Here is a 15,989-nt window from a genome sequence, read left to right as displayed (position 1 = left end):
TGAGGTTAAACATTTAAATGAACCAAGTGGGAAACATATAATGAAAAAGATGGTAGGACCATAAAAGGAAAAAAAAATCAAGTATATTATAATCATTGTTAACTTTAAATTGTAGAATGAAGAACAATGTGAGAGTATTGATGTACAAGCTGTGAAACAAGCAATAAATAACTAGAGCCTAAGCAACTTAACATAAATGATTATGATGGTGCATGCAGATAAGATAGGAGAAGAAATGCATAAACTATGAAAAGCATTAACTAGCATGGTTGAAATGCAAAAGTGTTCCATTGTATTCTACAATATTAGATTTTTATGCCACATGTGAAATGACATTACAAATCGAAATACTAATGCCTTTTGTAATCAACATTGTGTCACAAAGACACTGTTCAAAACATGTATTATTGCAATAGCAAAGCCAATCATATAAAATGAAATGGTTTAGGAAATAGACTAACAAGATAAAATCACCTCTAGCTTTATTGTAATTACACGAACAAGAAAATGGCAACATCCTAACACATAATTCCATGCTCGTATGGAACATGGTAATAAACCACAACACAATTACAAAATTAAAAAGTCAGATCCCAAGCCCCAGTCCACACAAAACTTTCATTGTGCACTAGAAGCATAAATAAATAAATAATCACTTGAACAATACAAGAACAAATTCAAACCTTTCTTCATATCAACTATCCTGAGAAGCTCAACTAGATCCACATGATTCTTTAGCTTAGGCTTCACTCTTTTCTCCCCCCATGATCTAATCACAACATTGTTGGCCTAAAGCATAGAAGACCACGAGATTTTAATTCAAACATAAATAATAAAAAAATACTCTCACATTTCTTGTTTGACTAACCCAACAATAGAGTACCTGCACGTACATCTATAGAGTACCAACACCAAACAAAAAAGGACTCACCAAAGTGGGAGAAAAATACTTGATGTAATCATCAAAGGTTACAGAGCCATTATACCAATCATCGACTTTCCAACCTTAGGGTTTGCCTGCAACCAATTCAAAATGGGAGAAAAAAAACAACTTTAATATAAAAAAAATATGGCAATAATGGCAGCAATTTATTCAAACATACTTAATCCCACTTGAGCCAAGATGAAGAGATGAAGAGATGAAGAGGAGAGAGTTGTGGCCGCGTGAGGTAAGGTTCATGACTCTAAGAAACATGAGGCTAAGGTTTCTAATTTTGGTTTATATATAAGGGTAGTTTTGTAATTATATTATTAAGCGGGGCAGGGACAAAGACGGGTAGGGGGCGAGGGAAGGGCGGGTATTAACATTCCTGTCCTCAATTTTTCCAATTGGAGAAAATCAAAATCCGAACCCAATCAACACGAGTTTTTCCCATTCAAATCAGGGCGGGTACCCACGGGACTGGGTTAGAATGTCATGCCTATCATCTAGTCCTAAGTTGATCAATACAAAACACCCTGATACTTAAATGCCTTGAGCATTATGAGCATCATCACCTCAACTTTCAATAGCTAATCAATATAATATGTCAAAATGCCTAAAGTATTCTTAGTATCAACGCCTCAACAATTCAATAATTATTCATCTATACATTATCTCATATCAATGTATATAGAACCAACATTATTCAACAACATAAAACATTTTAATTATCAATATACATTATCTCAGATCAATGTATAAAGAACTAACAAAATATATCAACGGTTAAAACCCTTATTTGGTCCCTTATAATATTTTTTTGTTTCAATTTAGTCCCACTTTAATTTTTGGTTTCAATTTCGTCCCCAATAATTTAAATTATTGCAATTAGGTACTTCTGTCCAAATGATTTAAACGGAGTTAACTGTTGGCCACATGGATGCTAGGTGGATGCCACGTAGATGCATGCCAAATTCCTCGAATACACCTGAAACCAGAACGGCCCGTTCTGGTTACACTATTGGTGTGTAAATTTGGCATTTGGAACGGACCGTTCTGAATCAAGAACGGCCCGTTCTAACTCCAGAACGGGCCGTTCTAGTTTCAAAACGGCTCGTTCCAATTGTAAAATTAACACATAACATGTGCATGCAGAACGGCCAGTTCTGGTTTCAGAACGGACCGTTCTGGTTCTAAAACGGACCGTTCTGGTTCCAGAACGGACCGTTCTAGTTTCAGGTGTATTCATGAAAATTTGCGTCTACCTATGCATCTACGTGGCATCCATGTGAGATGTACAATGTACAATGTTATAGTGGGTCAAAGTAAGATGTTTCTCACTCTCCTTTTCTTTGTTTTGTGTGCTTATTATTGTAGGTGAGGGGTTGGAGACGAGGTCTAGACCTTGTGTTTGGATTTATGCTTTGATAGGATGTGACATTTGAGTATAGCTAGGATTTCACTTCATGTTATTTAGTTATGTTTAGGATATGATGTTAGACCTCTTTTGATGTTATTTATTTTCTATTAAACACTCGTGTTAGAGTAGTGCTTTGTTTTGGGTTTTATGTGGTATCCCTGTCGGGAAATTGTTTTTATTTAGTTAACTTCTCTTTATAAATTATGTTCTTATATTTCAAATTTTATGCTTATTATAATATGCGAGATCGAGAGTGTCACATCTAGCACCCTAAGAAATACATAGTTACCTTACTGTTCAATACAATTAAATATTGTTCTATGCAAACAACACTCCAATATCACTATTGAAGAATGAATACAAGGCTTGTAATATTCTTATTTCAATATGTGAACTTCTACGTATAGAAACAATTATCTTATAATCACCAAATAAACCCATTATAATGACATAAATGACGAGCACAAAGTGATGAGAGGAAATAAATCACGAAAATCTAAAAGTTTGGGAACATAAGTCATAGGAAAAATTATTTAGCGGTAAAATTTGTCAAAAAAAAAAAAGTTCGAAGTACAAAGTACAATTAAGAGCATATTTGTTTTATCATTGAGTTTCATTAAATGGAAAAAAACACACATTCCAAAATACTAAATCAAAAAGTAACATTTTCTGTTTTTTTCTATTGAACATGATTTTGTAAATTTTTAACGAGAAATCAAGCACACATTAAGTCCATATGAGACATGTTTCGTCAATCATATTATTTATAATCAGTCATATCACATCAATATTTTATTAATATTTTGACAAATTTTTTTTTTTTGATAAAATGATACAAATTACTAAAATCTAAAGCTTAATAAACAAAATCTATATAAAAAAATAATAAAATGGTACCAAACTCGCCCATAGTAACACTTTGAAATCAGGAGGTACAATTACGCTATTATATTATTCATAATTAAGATGAGAGACGATACTTCCCGCTAATATTATAGGGGACCAACATGTTGTATTGTATAGTTTAAAAGTTGAAACATTAAATTAATGCTTATAAGTTGTAATAATGCGTCCTCTAGAAGTTTGACGGAAAACGAAAAGGAAAAGTGAAAACATGATACTAATTATAGTCAGTCGTGACTCGTGCTCCTCCTTTCAAAACTGCGCAGTTGTCATGGAACGTCGTTTTCTCAATCGTTCATTAGGTTTATGACTTAAACAAACTGCTCTGTACATCTCTTATTCTTTTAATTCAGATACTGCCTTTAGAAAATATATAGAGAGAGAGAGGTACAGTTAGCATCAATTCTTAATTGCTAGTCAAATATTATAAAGGTACAATTCATTATCAATTTTTAAAATAAATATATAATTTTACCCCAGAAAACAATAATTCATATCAACTACACCATTGACCTCTCAAGTAGTCATTTTTATAATAAACCACTGGATTTCTATATTTTATTTAAAAAATTAAAAATAACAATAAAGTTAAGATTAAATAATAAAGATAGTTATGTAATAAAAAAATATTAAAGTGAATAATTGTTAAAACAAATGGTAGTTATTAAAAAATATATTTTTAATTTTTTTAAATAATAAAATATTATAATAATATATTAAATATGAAAAATAAAGATAGTTATTAAAAGGAGGATCTCCTTTATACAGAATAATAACTTAGTTTCTAAACTTGTTAATTTAATTTTTTCAATCCGTAAATTTTATGGAAAATTTAGATTCTAAATATAATAATTCTACAAAATGATAGTTAATCCATCATCAAGATGAATTAAGAAATAAATCACATATATATATAAAATCTTTTCAGATACGACTAAACAATTTATTTAAAAAAAAAAAAAAGTCGTCATGGTTAAAAATAATAGAAATTGCAATTAAATTTAATCTTATTGATGTAAAGTAAAAGTTTATTTTAAGGAACAACTTTTAACGATGAAATCAATACCAAAAATCACTTTACGAAACAAATTGGATATCTAATAATTATTATTAATAACTGGCGATAAAGAAGTAATTTGCGTCTTTCTATATTTAAAAAAAATTAGAAATAATAGACTTAATTAAGAAGAGAGAGAAGTTTAGAGAAAAAAATGTAATTAAGTAAATTAGAGGTAATTATAATTTCTAAGAGTAAAATAATTTTAAAATTATATTAAGAAGATTATAGAATAACTTTTATATTGGTATAGATTACGAAAATTGCTTTAAGAAGAAGAGTTGCAGAAAATGAAAATATCATAGTATAATTTTGAGAATATATTAGGTAGTACAAATTATTAAATATTCATAATTTTAATCAATATTTATTTGATATGTTTTAAAGTTTTAATTTATTAAAAATAATAATAACACTTAATTATATATCAAGTAGATAATTGTTGAACACATTATACACATAAATAATTTAAATATTAGATATGCAGTTGTAAGCGATATTATTTTATTATAATTTTAGTTATATAATAAAAAAATATAACTATTTATCTCTCATTCATTTTTTATGATATTTATAAAAAAATAACTCATTTACGAAACCTAGAGGAAACTGTCTTTAAAAGAAGAAAGAAAGAAAAAAGAATAATAAATAATTATTTGAAGTGTAAGAAAATTAAATACTTTTAAATATCATGATCAAATAAAAATAAAAGAAAAAATAAATAAAGAAAAGAAAAAATTATTTAGAAAAATTATAAAATAAATTATAAATTAATCTAAAATTTACTTACAACAAAAAGACATATTCTTTTATTAATAATATAGATATTTAACAATAAAAGTGCATAGTCCTTGTTCTTAATTTTAATTATGCATATATTTTTTGTGTTATAGTTATTATTTTCCATACAATAATTTAATTTAATAATATTTTTTAATAAAATATAAAACTGGAACAAAAACAAATACAATAATAATTATAACTTACAGAATTAAAAGAAATGAATTTTTTTAAATAAAAACAAAAATAAATTCAAAATAATCTTTTTTTAATAAATTAAATTATGTCATCTTTAATTATTATAAAAATAATGAACTTTTTTATTAAAAAGAAACAGTATATTAATAACAAAATTTAAAGATAGTTTTCAAGGAAAAAAAGTGAAAATAATTATTTATTTAAAAAAGGAATAAAATACTAATATATTATGTGAATAATAATAATAATAATAATAATAATAATTATATTACAATTATTGAATTAAAGTTACTAATACATTATGTAAATTTTTGAAAATTTTGAAATATATTTGATATTCTATTTAATTAATTTAAGTTGATGTATAAAAAAATAAATTTAAAAAATTTATCCAAAAATCATTGTAATTAATCCTATTTCTGTTTTAAAATTTTAAATCACTAACTTTTGAACGTTGCTTTTATATATATATATATATATAAAAGTAAGTTTATTTAAATTTAATCTGTTCAATAATTCATATTTTATATCAAATTTTAATAATTTAATTGTTAATTTAAAAGTGCTTAATGTTTATATTATGTTTATAAATTTTTTAAAAATTTAAAAATTATTTTATATTTTATTTTATTAATTTAAATTAATATATAAAATGATTTTATAATTATTTATTAACTTGAATTAATGAAATAAAATTTATACATTAAAATTTTTAAATTTAATGATTAGATTGTTAAAGTTTGATATAGTTAAACAGAATAAGTGAAAAGGAAATTCATTTCAGTAACAATAAGTGAAAAGGATTGGTGAAATAATTCTACTCATATAATTAAACTTAATTTTAAGTCAAATAAAATTTTAAATTGTACGTATACTATTAGTTTAAGAGTGATGTGAGGCTTATTAGTTTTCATAAAGTTTATTTTCTAAGAAGTATGGGTAAGAAAAGATTGGATTAGGATGGATTATTTATTTATTTTTATATGCTTTCAAAAGTTGAAGAGATTATTTATTTAAATTTGAATTCAATTCGACAAATATTTAAAATATATGGGACAAAATAGATCAATTCGATATTTTAACTTAGTATATATTAATGCATATATAGTTAGAGCATGAGGTAAAAAAAGAAAAAATTTAAATTAAGATATATTTTATAATATATATTTTAAAATAAATAATACTATTATAAATATAATCTAATGTTATATAAAATATTATTTATTAAAAAAAAAGTTTTAATGTTATTTTTTTTATCTAATTTAATTTTTAATTATCATAATTATTTATGAATTAAATCTTAATATTTTAAAAATAAATTATCAATAAATAAAATAATATTATATTACAATATAAATTATTTATCAAAATTTTAAAATATAATTCATATAGTTAAAAATATTTATTTATACAAATTTTAAATATACTTTATACATTAAAATATAATATTTATTTATTATGAATTTTATTTACACATATTAAATATTTAACCTGTGTATTATATAGATTAAAATATTAGTTTTCATGAATTTTTTTATAATTATTTTTATTTTTTTAAAGTATTATAATATTAAATGTTACATTAATTAAATATAAATAAACATTAAAAATTAATTATTAATAACATTAATTTAACAGAAAAATAAAAAAATTGTATTCGATAAATTAAATATTTTATATAATGACCAAAATTACATATCAATAAAAAAAAAAAAAAAAATTAAAAGTACAATTTAATATGTAGTATTTAATATCTAATATATTTAATATTTTTCCTAATTTTCTAATAATAAATACTTCCTTATATTTTTTACTTGTCAACTTTTTAGTGAAATTTTATTTTGTTATTTTAATTTCGAAGATAATATTAATTATTTTTTTTTGACAATGATACTCTGACATTTAATTTAACTTTAAATTAATTTTCATATACCAACTCATACATTTAGTATAAAAAAACAAAAAAAAAAATATAATAACAAACGTTAAAATCATTTTATAGAAAATAAGAAAATTTACTGTATTTTTTTAGTTTGTGTTTAGAAAACTATTATAAAGTAACTGGACCAGTAAAAAATATTTAATATCTTTCTTAAATCCCTCAAATGCCGAGGACTTTTATTAAAATTGTTTCTCTTAATTTCCCCTTCAAGCAAACAAACAAAGTAGTAATAGTATTTAATATCTTTCTTAAATCTTTCAAACGAGGAGTGAGAACTTTAAGAAATCTAGGAACCAAAACCGGGTACTGTTGGAAGTTAAGTGGCGGTGGTTCCGCCGCTTGGAAACTAAACAACAGCTATAGTGGTATTCTAACTCTCCTTTGTTTTTACATCATTTCCGTGGTCTAACCTTCTTCTTTTCTCACTATATATTAAATCTCCACTCTCTCTCCTTCAACACCGATTACCAACTCACTCATCAATTCTAGTTTCTTCATTCTCTTTAACTATCATTCTTTTTCCTCATGTCGAACACAGCTGGTCAAGTCATCAAATGCAAAGGTCACTCTCATCTCTTTTCTTTTTATTTTTTTAGTTTCTTTGATAATTATCAAGAGATTCTTCTACACTTTTTTTTTTTTTTTTTTTTTAATTTCTCTCGGAAAAAAATATAGTATCGTGCATCGATGTATAATCTTCTTGTGGTTACTCTGATTTTCATGAACAAACCTTAGCCTTATCATTTTTTTTGTGGGGTACATAAGCTTGGGTATTTTCTCAACTTAATTTTGAGGAAAGTTTTTTTTTTTTTTTTTTAATCTGTTTTGCTACTTTATCTGGGCATCTAGAAAATCATAATGATCCTTTTCCTTTTCGATCCTAAGTTCAGTTTTTTGGTTGCTGTTTTTCTTATTTTCTCACCAATATTGTAGTTATAGTATTTTTAAGTGCTCAAGTGTGTTTAACAGACAGATTATCATTTTATGTTATTAAAAGGTGGAAATTTTCGTTTTCAAATTTTGTTGTGCCTAAATCAGAACTTTAATGTGTCTATGTATTACTAACTGAATGAGTTGATTGAAATGTACTAGCCGCGGTTGCATGGGAGGCAGGGAAGCCACTGGTGATTGAAGAAGTAGAGGTGGCACCACCACAGGCTGGTGAAGTGCGTTTGAAGATCCTCTACACCTCCCTTTGCCACACCGATGTTTACTTCTGGGAAGCCAAGGTAACAAAATTTTTTATTTTATTTAGCACTCGGCAAGCATAGTTAATCTGATCTAAGCATATTCTAGCAAATAGGTACCAAAACATTAAATAAGGTTTCACAGTTGTTTTAATTATAGTTTGGAAATAACTGTAACGTGATTTCCTTTATTATCCTCGTTTCAGGGCCAGACTCCATTGTTTCCTCGTATATTTGGTCATGAAGCTGGAGGGTATGTTTCTCTTCTAAATATTCCACTCAGAATCAGACATTATAAATTTTTGCCGTATACTTTGGACTTTTGTCTCATTTTTGAGTCAAACTTTTTTTTTTCTTGTATGTACATTAAAATCAATGATGTTGGGTTGATGTTGTTTAGGATTGTGGAGAGCGTAGGTGAGGGTGTGACTCATCTCAAACCAGGGGATCATGCCCTCCCTGTGTTTACCGGAGAGTGTGGGGATTGTTCACATTGTAAGTCAGAGGAGAGCAACATGTGTGATCTGCTCAGGATCAACACTGATCGGGGTGTCATGATCCATGACAGCCAAACAAGATTTTCTATTAAAGGAAAGCCTATTTACCATTTTGTTGGTACCTCTACATTCAGTGAATACACTGTTGTCCATGCTGGATGTGTTGCCAAAGTCAACCCTGAAGCCCCACTTGACAAAATCTGTGTTCTCAGTTGTGGAATCTGCACAGGTTTGGAACGTCCCTACCCTGAGATAGTTATGTCATGATAATGTTAGTAAAAACTGCAAACTCTCACATTTTTCATTCATGCTTGTAGGTCTTGGGGCCACTGTCAATGTTGCAAAACCAAAACCTGGTTCTTCTGTTGCCATCTTTGGACTTGGAGCTGTTGGCCTTGCTGTATGATACCCTTATGCCTTTGTGTGTTTGTTGTGTGTGAGTGAGCATTGTAGTTATTATGCAACTGATAAATGGCCAATATTAACTCTTTCTCTTATCTTTGATGTTTGATCCAAATTCTAGGCTGCTGAAGGGGCAAGGATTTCTGGTGCATCTAGAATTATTGGGGTTGATTTAGTTTCCAGCCGATTTGAAGAAGGTATAGTGCTTTCTTCTTCCAACAAATGTTTGAGATTCAGCTTAACATTAAGTAAATGGCGATTTAATTATTGTTGGTATTTCTCATTTTTGTTCCTCTTGGCAGCTAAGAAGTTTGGGGTCAATGAATTTGTGAACCCAAAAGATCATGACAAGCCTGTACAACAGGTTAGTTTGTAAAGTTTATTATATTTCTGTTCTCTCAAAGCTGTGTTTTTCCAATGTTGTTTTTTATTTTCCGATGCTGATTGAGATGTGAATGTTGGTGTCAAGGTGATTGCTGAAATGACAAATGGGGGTGTGGATCGTGCTGTGGAATGTACTGGCAGCATTCAGGCCATGATCTCAGCATTCGAATGTGTCCACGATGTAAATAAATCATAACTCATTTACTCTATTTTATGCTAAATGTTTATATTATAGTTTCTAAGGCTGAACATTGATTTCTTCTTCTCAGGGTTGGGGTGTTGCTGTACTTGTTGGAGTTCCAAACAAAGATGATGCATTCAAAACTCATCCAATGAATTTCTTGAATGAGAGGACTCTCAAGGGTACCTTCTATGGTAACTACAAACCCCGCACTGATCTACCTGCTGTTGTGGAGAAGTACATGAGTGGGGTAAGCTTATATATTGATTGAATAGTGCAATCTATGAAGACATTAATATTGATATCTTAATTGCTAATGTGGTCTTGTCCGCAGGAATTGGAACTGGATAAATTCATCACTCACACAGTTGGATTCTCAGAGATCAACAAAGCTTTTGATTACATGCTGAAAGGGGAGTCCATCAGATGCATCATTCGTATGGGGGAGTAAAACTATGGAACAATGATGATGGCATAGTCCCTGTTGGGGGACTGAGTTCTCTTTCTGGTTGTGAAAAGAAGAAAATAAATTTCTTATATAAATCTCTTTAGGGCTTTTGAATTTGTGAACATTTTTGTAAGTTTGAATGTAGAGGATGGTAGTTTCTTTGCTGCCGTTATTGTCTAATGCATGTTAAATATAATGCCGTTTTTGTTGATTTGTTGTTCTTGTGGTAATTTAAATGAGATTTTTTTCTTGAGGAAAAATTTCATATGCACCACAATTGTTCAACGCAGGTCCAATAGTGTGGTTTTGGTGAAAAAAGAAAATGTTATTTGTACTCTTTGGGCTTAGAAGTTTTTACAATATCCTCTGCACTCTGCACTTAACCTTTCATCTAAAATGAAGAATCACTTAACTTCGCAATTGGTTTCGTTAGTAGAAGAATATATTCTTTATTTCTGAAGTAAATATCAGAATTGTTTCCCTCACAAAGAGATTCTTTCACAATATAAAATTATATCCGATTTCTCTAAGGGCCTAAAAGAAGTCTAACTCAATAGTAAGTTGTTCACTTATTTTATTTAAAACAACTATTTAATAAGGCGTGCTCAACTTGATTACGAATTTTCAATATTGATATAACAAAAGTCTTCTAAACACAGGGTTTGCCTACACTTGATTACAAATTTTCCATACTAATACAACAAAAGTCCTCTAAAGATAAAGTGTGAAGACACTTAAGCATGTGACGTCTGAATTGATGTTACAGAAATTCTAGCAGAATTAGTAGACATGCTCACGCCACACAATACGATCTATCATTCTCCCTTTTATACACTTCATTTTAAAAATAACTTTCAACTTTAATAAATACCAAAAAATATAATCACGCCACATCCTTCAGTGCATTGTGATTACGTATAGCTCTTATAGCTGGTGGTACTTGTGAATTCTGTGGACGAAGTTACTGGTATTTCATTTGAGAAAATATTGTAGATGATGAGATACAAATAAATCTTACATTAATAAAATAAGAGAAGAAATAATAATTTATAAAATACAAATATAATGATTTAAAGATCTTTTGAGTGATGACGGTAAAGACTTAGACTCAAAACAGATAAAAAATATTTTGTTTTGCTCCTAAAACGTGTATTTAATTTGTTTTCATTAAAGCATTCTTCGCTTATTCAGATGTTTTAATTGTATGTCAATTGTAATTGTATTTTTCTACAATTTTTTAAGAGATATTAAAAACAAAAAATGATTGAGAATAGGCAGTAAAATTCTCTCTTCGTTTCAAATATTTAGAAGAAAAAAAAATATATCGATCATACAGACATAGCGCAAGTTTGGTTACTCATTATTTCTATTTGGACATGAGCAGCAACAAAACCGACAATTTTTTTTGGTAGATACAAAAGCGACAATTTGTAGCTTTTACGTAATTTAAGTATTTTTTAAATGTGATCTTATTGTCTAAAGAATCTTAACACTAAAACAAACTAGTTTTATCTCACTTAAAGAAAATTTAATTAAAATATGTTTAGATGAAGAATTTAAAATAAAATAATTTATTTTTTTAAGAAATTCAAATTTTTTGAGATAAAATGTCTTGTTTAGATAAAGAATTTGAAATTCAAATATTTACAAAAAATTTTAAATATTAAAATTTAAAATTCTTTTAAAAAAATAAAAATTTAAAAATATTTCTTAATTTTTATTTTATTTCTTTCTCTTCCATTAGTGTATAAAAATTAAACCCCAAAAATAAATGAAATGAAAAAGTAAATGACAAGAATACTGATCATGAAAATGCAAATTATATTATACTACAGATGAAAAATAAAAAATAAAAATCTACTGCGTAAATGAATACCTTAATCGCACAGCAACATTTTTGCCCTGGCATCAATTTTTTGCGAATGCCAATTATTTTACATCACTCTTTTAGTAAACATCAATCATTTCAGATCAACATTGGTCACATTTTCTTACCATTGAGTACAATTGAGTACTAAGCTACATGGCTTAAATGTTACAAAAACTAACCCGTTGATACCTCTCATTCTAATTTGGTAGCAAATATGAGAGGAGAATTTCGTTCCACATATCAGGAACACCCGGTAAGCACCAATGGCTACAATCAGGCACTGATGGCTTGTCACTCCAAGTGCCCACGTGTCCATCACTTCTGTATGCAGTCATTGGTGTAACATGAAGAACCGTTACAGGGGCACTCATATTTTTCACAACTTTGTTGATCATATCTGAAATTGGGCTTCGATCCTTGCCATTTGTTCTCTTCCAAGGCCTTTGACTCACTTTGCAAGAATTATGGTTTTGTCCACTGCCACAAACACAAGCATCTTATTCATTATTCATAATTGTAATAAAGTTTGATGGCTCGTGTTACAAAAGGAATAGTGAACTAAGTATTAATTTTGGTCCATATAATTTAGCCATTGTCCTAACTTGCTAAACACAAATATGGTGCACAACTCACCTCCAATGTGATGATTCAAAGGTGCGGAAGAATACTCTTGTTCTGTTTGTGTTAATTGTATTCTCTACCCAAGAAGCCCATGTGTGCAAAGCTGTGTTGAAAGCTGAATTAATTGGCATTCCAAGCTTCAGTGAGTTACCAACCTGAAAATACCAGCCCCTGTCTGAAGATCACGTTAGCACCAAATGGTTCATAGACAATCTTCATAAAAAAAATTTAGTCCTGGTCATGTATCAAACAGTCAAATAGTAGAGGCATACAAAGTCAAAAGAAAAGAGTTTAATTTCTATGCAGGTTCGTGTGAAAAATTTTACTTTGTCAACTAATAAAAAAAAATCATGGTATAATGTATCTATGTCATTATACCATCTTGTTTAAGTTTATTTATCTCAGTTTTGATGGTATATATACATCTCATCTGTAGAATTCTGAACAGCAAAATATCTACAACCTCTCAATAAATTGTACAAGTAATAGCATTAATCAAAAACTTTGGACAGAAAAGTTATCCGAGAAACAGAAAAACATGGTAAAATTTATAATATTTCCAGTAATAATCGTGACAAATATCCAGAAAGATCACTTTTCTCTGCAGTAGGTGCTCAAAATTATCATATGGATGTACTTAACATTTGACGAAAAGCTACTACTGCTAATTACAAATCTTTTGAACATTCAGGACAATGAAATTTTGAGACATCTATATTATGGATTAAAAAACTACAGAGGTTAAACTTTAAGTTTTCTTCTCTGGTTAGTTAAAATATTAAAATAAATATGCTGACAGAATTTTCAGCCCTTGGATTATGCCTGCAGTAGATGCAGTTAAAGAAGCGATTGAGCGTATGTTTGCATTCGCGTTTAAAACGTGAAAAATCACGTTTAACGTGAAAGCAATAACACTGAAGCTGGTCCATTTCCCTATCGTATGTAAGTCTAATCATTAGTAAAGGTGTGATTTGTAAACTGCCAATAAAGCATCCCTTCTACGGAACCAGAGACAAATATTAAGTCCAGAAGTATTATCATAAAATAAGAAAAAAATAATCATGGCATTAAAATGTATATCTACTATCAACAAAAAGAAGCAAATCATATCACTATGAGGAAAATGAAGCCACTCACATGTCAAAAAGCTTGGTCCTTGTCCACCAGTGACCTGAATTGAATATAAGAATATCAGAATCAATCCATTCATGGCTAATATCATCCATCTTGTCCAATCTCAGTGTTGTCTTCACCCTTTGGGATGCATGTTTAGGCACGGAACCAGGCCGCATCAGGAATACTGATCGATAAAAATCGATTCTAACATCAAAAGAACTAAACCTCACACCTAAGAACCTTATCTGTTTCGTGATCTTGTTGCCTTTGATTTCATACACACTCTTCTTATTCTCAACTCCTGTCATTAGCAAACATATCATGGACTCCCATTGCGTCCTACTCAACGAGTCCCCAACAAAAACCACCCTTTTCCCACGAAGTTGTTCAAGTATTCTACGGGCATCAAACCTTGGAATATCACAGTTCTTGGGTTTCCACCTCCATTTTGTGTAACCCCTATCTTTTCTCCCATTAGCAAGGCAATTAAAACCCCTCTCAGCAAAAGGGCAGTGAGAAGCATCATACAAAGGGTAGATATCATCCCTTATCCAACTTCCTTCAAACACATTGCATGTGTTCTTTGAAACATTGGATTTTAGAATCTCATCATAACTCTGAACAAAAGACTGAGAGCTGTTGGGAATCTCATAACTCTGAGCAAGTGAGTGAGAACTGTTGGGAATCTCACTATAACTCTGAACCACTGAGGGAGAACTGGGAAATGCATATAAATAAGCCCAGGAAAGGACCAAAAGGAAGAATATGAAAGAACCAACTGTGACCAACCCATTGAAGGAACCAAAGATCCAGGTACTGTAGTCACCCTTAACAACTTTGTGACCATAACCAAAAGCTCTTGAGAATAAAGTTCTAAACTTGGCAAATGAGATCCAAAAACTGAACAAACCCAGCAACTGCATAATTTGCAAAACCCACCAACTATTCCATATATCCATTGTAAAAGTACACAAGAAGGAAACATTCACAATCAGGCTCTACATTTACGTTATAAGCATAAGTTCCCTAAGAAGGAAAGGTTTGCAAAAATATGCTACTTTCATGCATCAAAAAATAAAAAGCAATGCTACTTTAAATTTCTAAATTTAGTGAAACCAGCTTAGTTAACACCAAAATAAAACATTTATAATCATAACCAAAATCTAAGACTAGAAAATGGCAAGGTTGGAGTCAGAGAATTGCAGAGAGTATTGAGAGGAAAGGGGAAAACAAATATGTTAGATTTTGTGGAACTGAGGGATGTGGGGGTTTAATGCACAAGGTGGTGGTTGTGGTTGAAGCAGTTGGTTGTGTACTTGTATTTGCAGCATGAAAAAAGGTGGAAATATAGTCCGAGTTAAGGGCAATTCAGTCATTGAAAACATATACTCTTAATGCCTAAATGGAATGCCTTGTTTGGTTTCCTGCGTTTAAGAAAATGGACTTTAAGACACGAGAATCAAGGTAAATAAATTGCACATTAAAATCTGTCGGTGCTTATCAGGAAACGAATAAAGTTACTGAAACAACCTCTAACTTTTTGCGTTTTTTTTTCGTCCACTCACTTATTTTCTTATTGTGGTAAATAAATACCGATACATCTTAGTGGATCAGAAGGGTAGGCCCAGAAGCCTGACCCAGTTTTGTAAATAAGTAGTTAAATAATGACAGGTTGACATTTCTCTTTCAGGGAGGTTAGTTATTTTATTTTTCTATCCCTTGGATCTATGTTTAATTTTTAGCAACAAAAATAAGCTCGCTTGTGTCGAACTCAAATCCTTTTTGTGAACATTGTCATACTTAAAGTATGACAAATTTTGCGTCTTTAGCGAGATGATTCGGTTTGACTGAGATAGCAATGAATAATATACACCCAACAACTGAAGTGACTATTAATAAATTTAGTTTGTTCGCCTGTTGTTTTATTTGGTCACTTTGTTATACTACCTATTTATATGGAAATTTTAAACGTAGAGAAGTATGTTAAGAATTAATTATTCAAACTATACAGGGCTAATTCAAATGGCCGTATTCTTCTGATTTTGGTAAATAAATTCAATA

The 15,989-nt window shown here is 29.3% G+C and overlaps 2 protein-coding genes across 2 annotated transcripts; one reads left to right on the top strand and one right to left on the bottom strand.

Moving 5' to 3' along the window:
* Positions 1–7,541: 7,541 nt before the first annotated feature.
* Positions 7,542–10,532, top strand: ADH1 (alcohol dehydrogenase 1). The gene is made up of 10 exons (XM_020356812.3): positions 7,542–7,784; positions 8,315–8,451; positions 8,616–8,662; positions 8,810–9,135; positions 9,224–9,306; positions 9,430–9,505; positions 9,611–9,672; positions 9,778–9,873; positions 9,962–10,123; positions 10,208–10,532. Exons 1-10 carry the CDS (start codon positions 7,748–7,750, stop codon positions 10,322–10,324), a joined length of 1,143 nt encoding a protein of 380 aa, XP_020212401.1. The 5' UTR covers positions 7,542–7,747; the 3' UTR covers positions 10,325–10,532.
* A 1,590-nt stretch (positions 10,533–12,122) lies between these two features.
* On the bottom strand, positions 12,123–15,309 carry LOC109795783 (protein trichome berefringence-like 7). The gene is made up of 3 exons (XM_020355323.3): positions 13,950–15,309; positions 12,825–12,983; positions 12,123–12,668 (listed from the first exon to the last, which is right to left on the bottom strand). The coding sequence occupies exons 1-3, from the start codon at positions 14,885–14,887 to the stop codon at positions 12,389–12,391; spliced, it is 1,377 nt and encodes a 458-aa protein (XP_020210912.1). The 5' UTR covers positions 14,888–15,309; the 3' UTR covers positions 12,123–12,388.
* Positions 15,310–15,989: the final 680 nt, after the last annotated feature.

This window comes from Cajanus cajan, chromosome 6 (assembly GCF_000230855.2).
Source record: "Cajanus cajan strain Asha chromosome 6, NIPB_CcT2T_4, whole genome shotgun sequence".
In the NCBI taxonomy this organism is placed as follows: Eukaryota; Viridiplantae; Streptophyta; class Magnoliopsida; order Fabales; family Fabaceae; genus Cajanus; species Cajanus cajan.
This window is presented reverse-complemented; position numbering and strand designations above follow the sequence as displayed.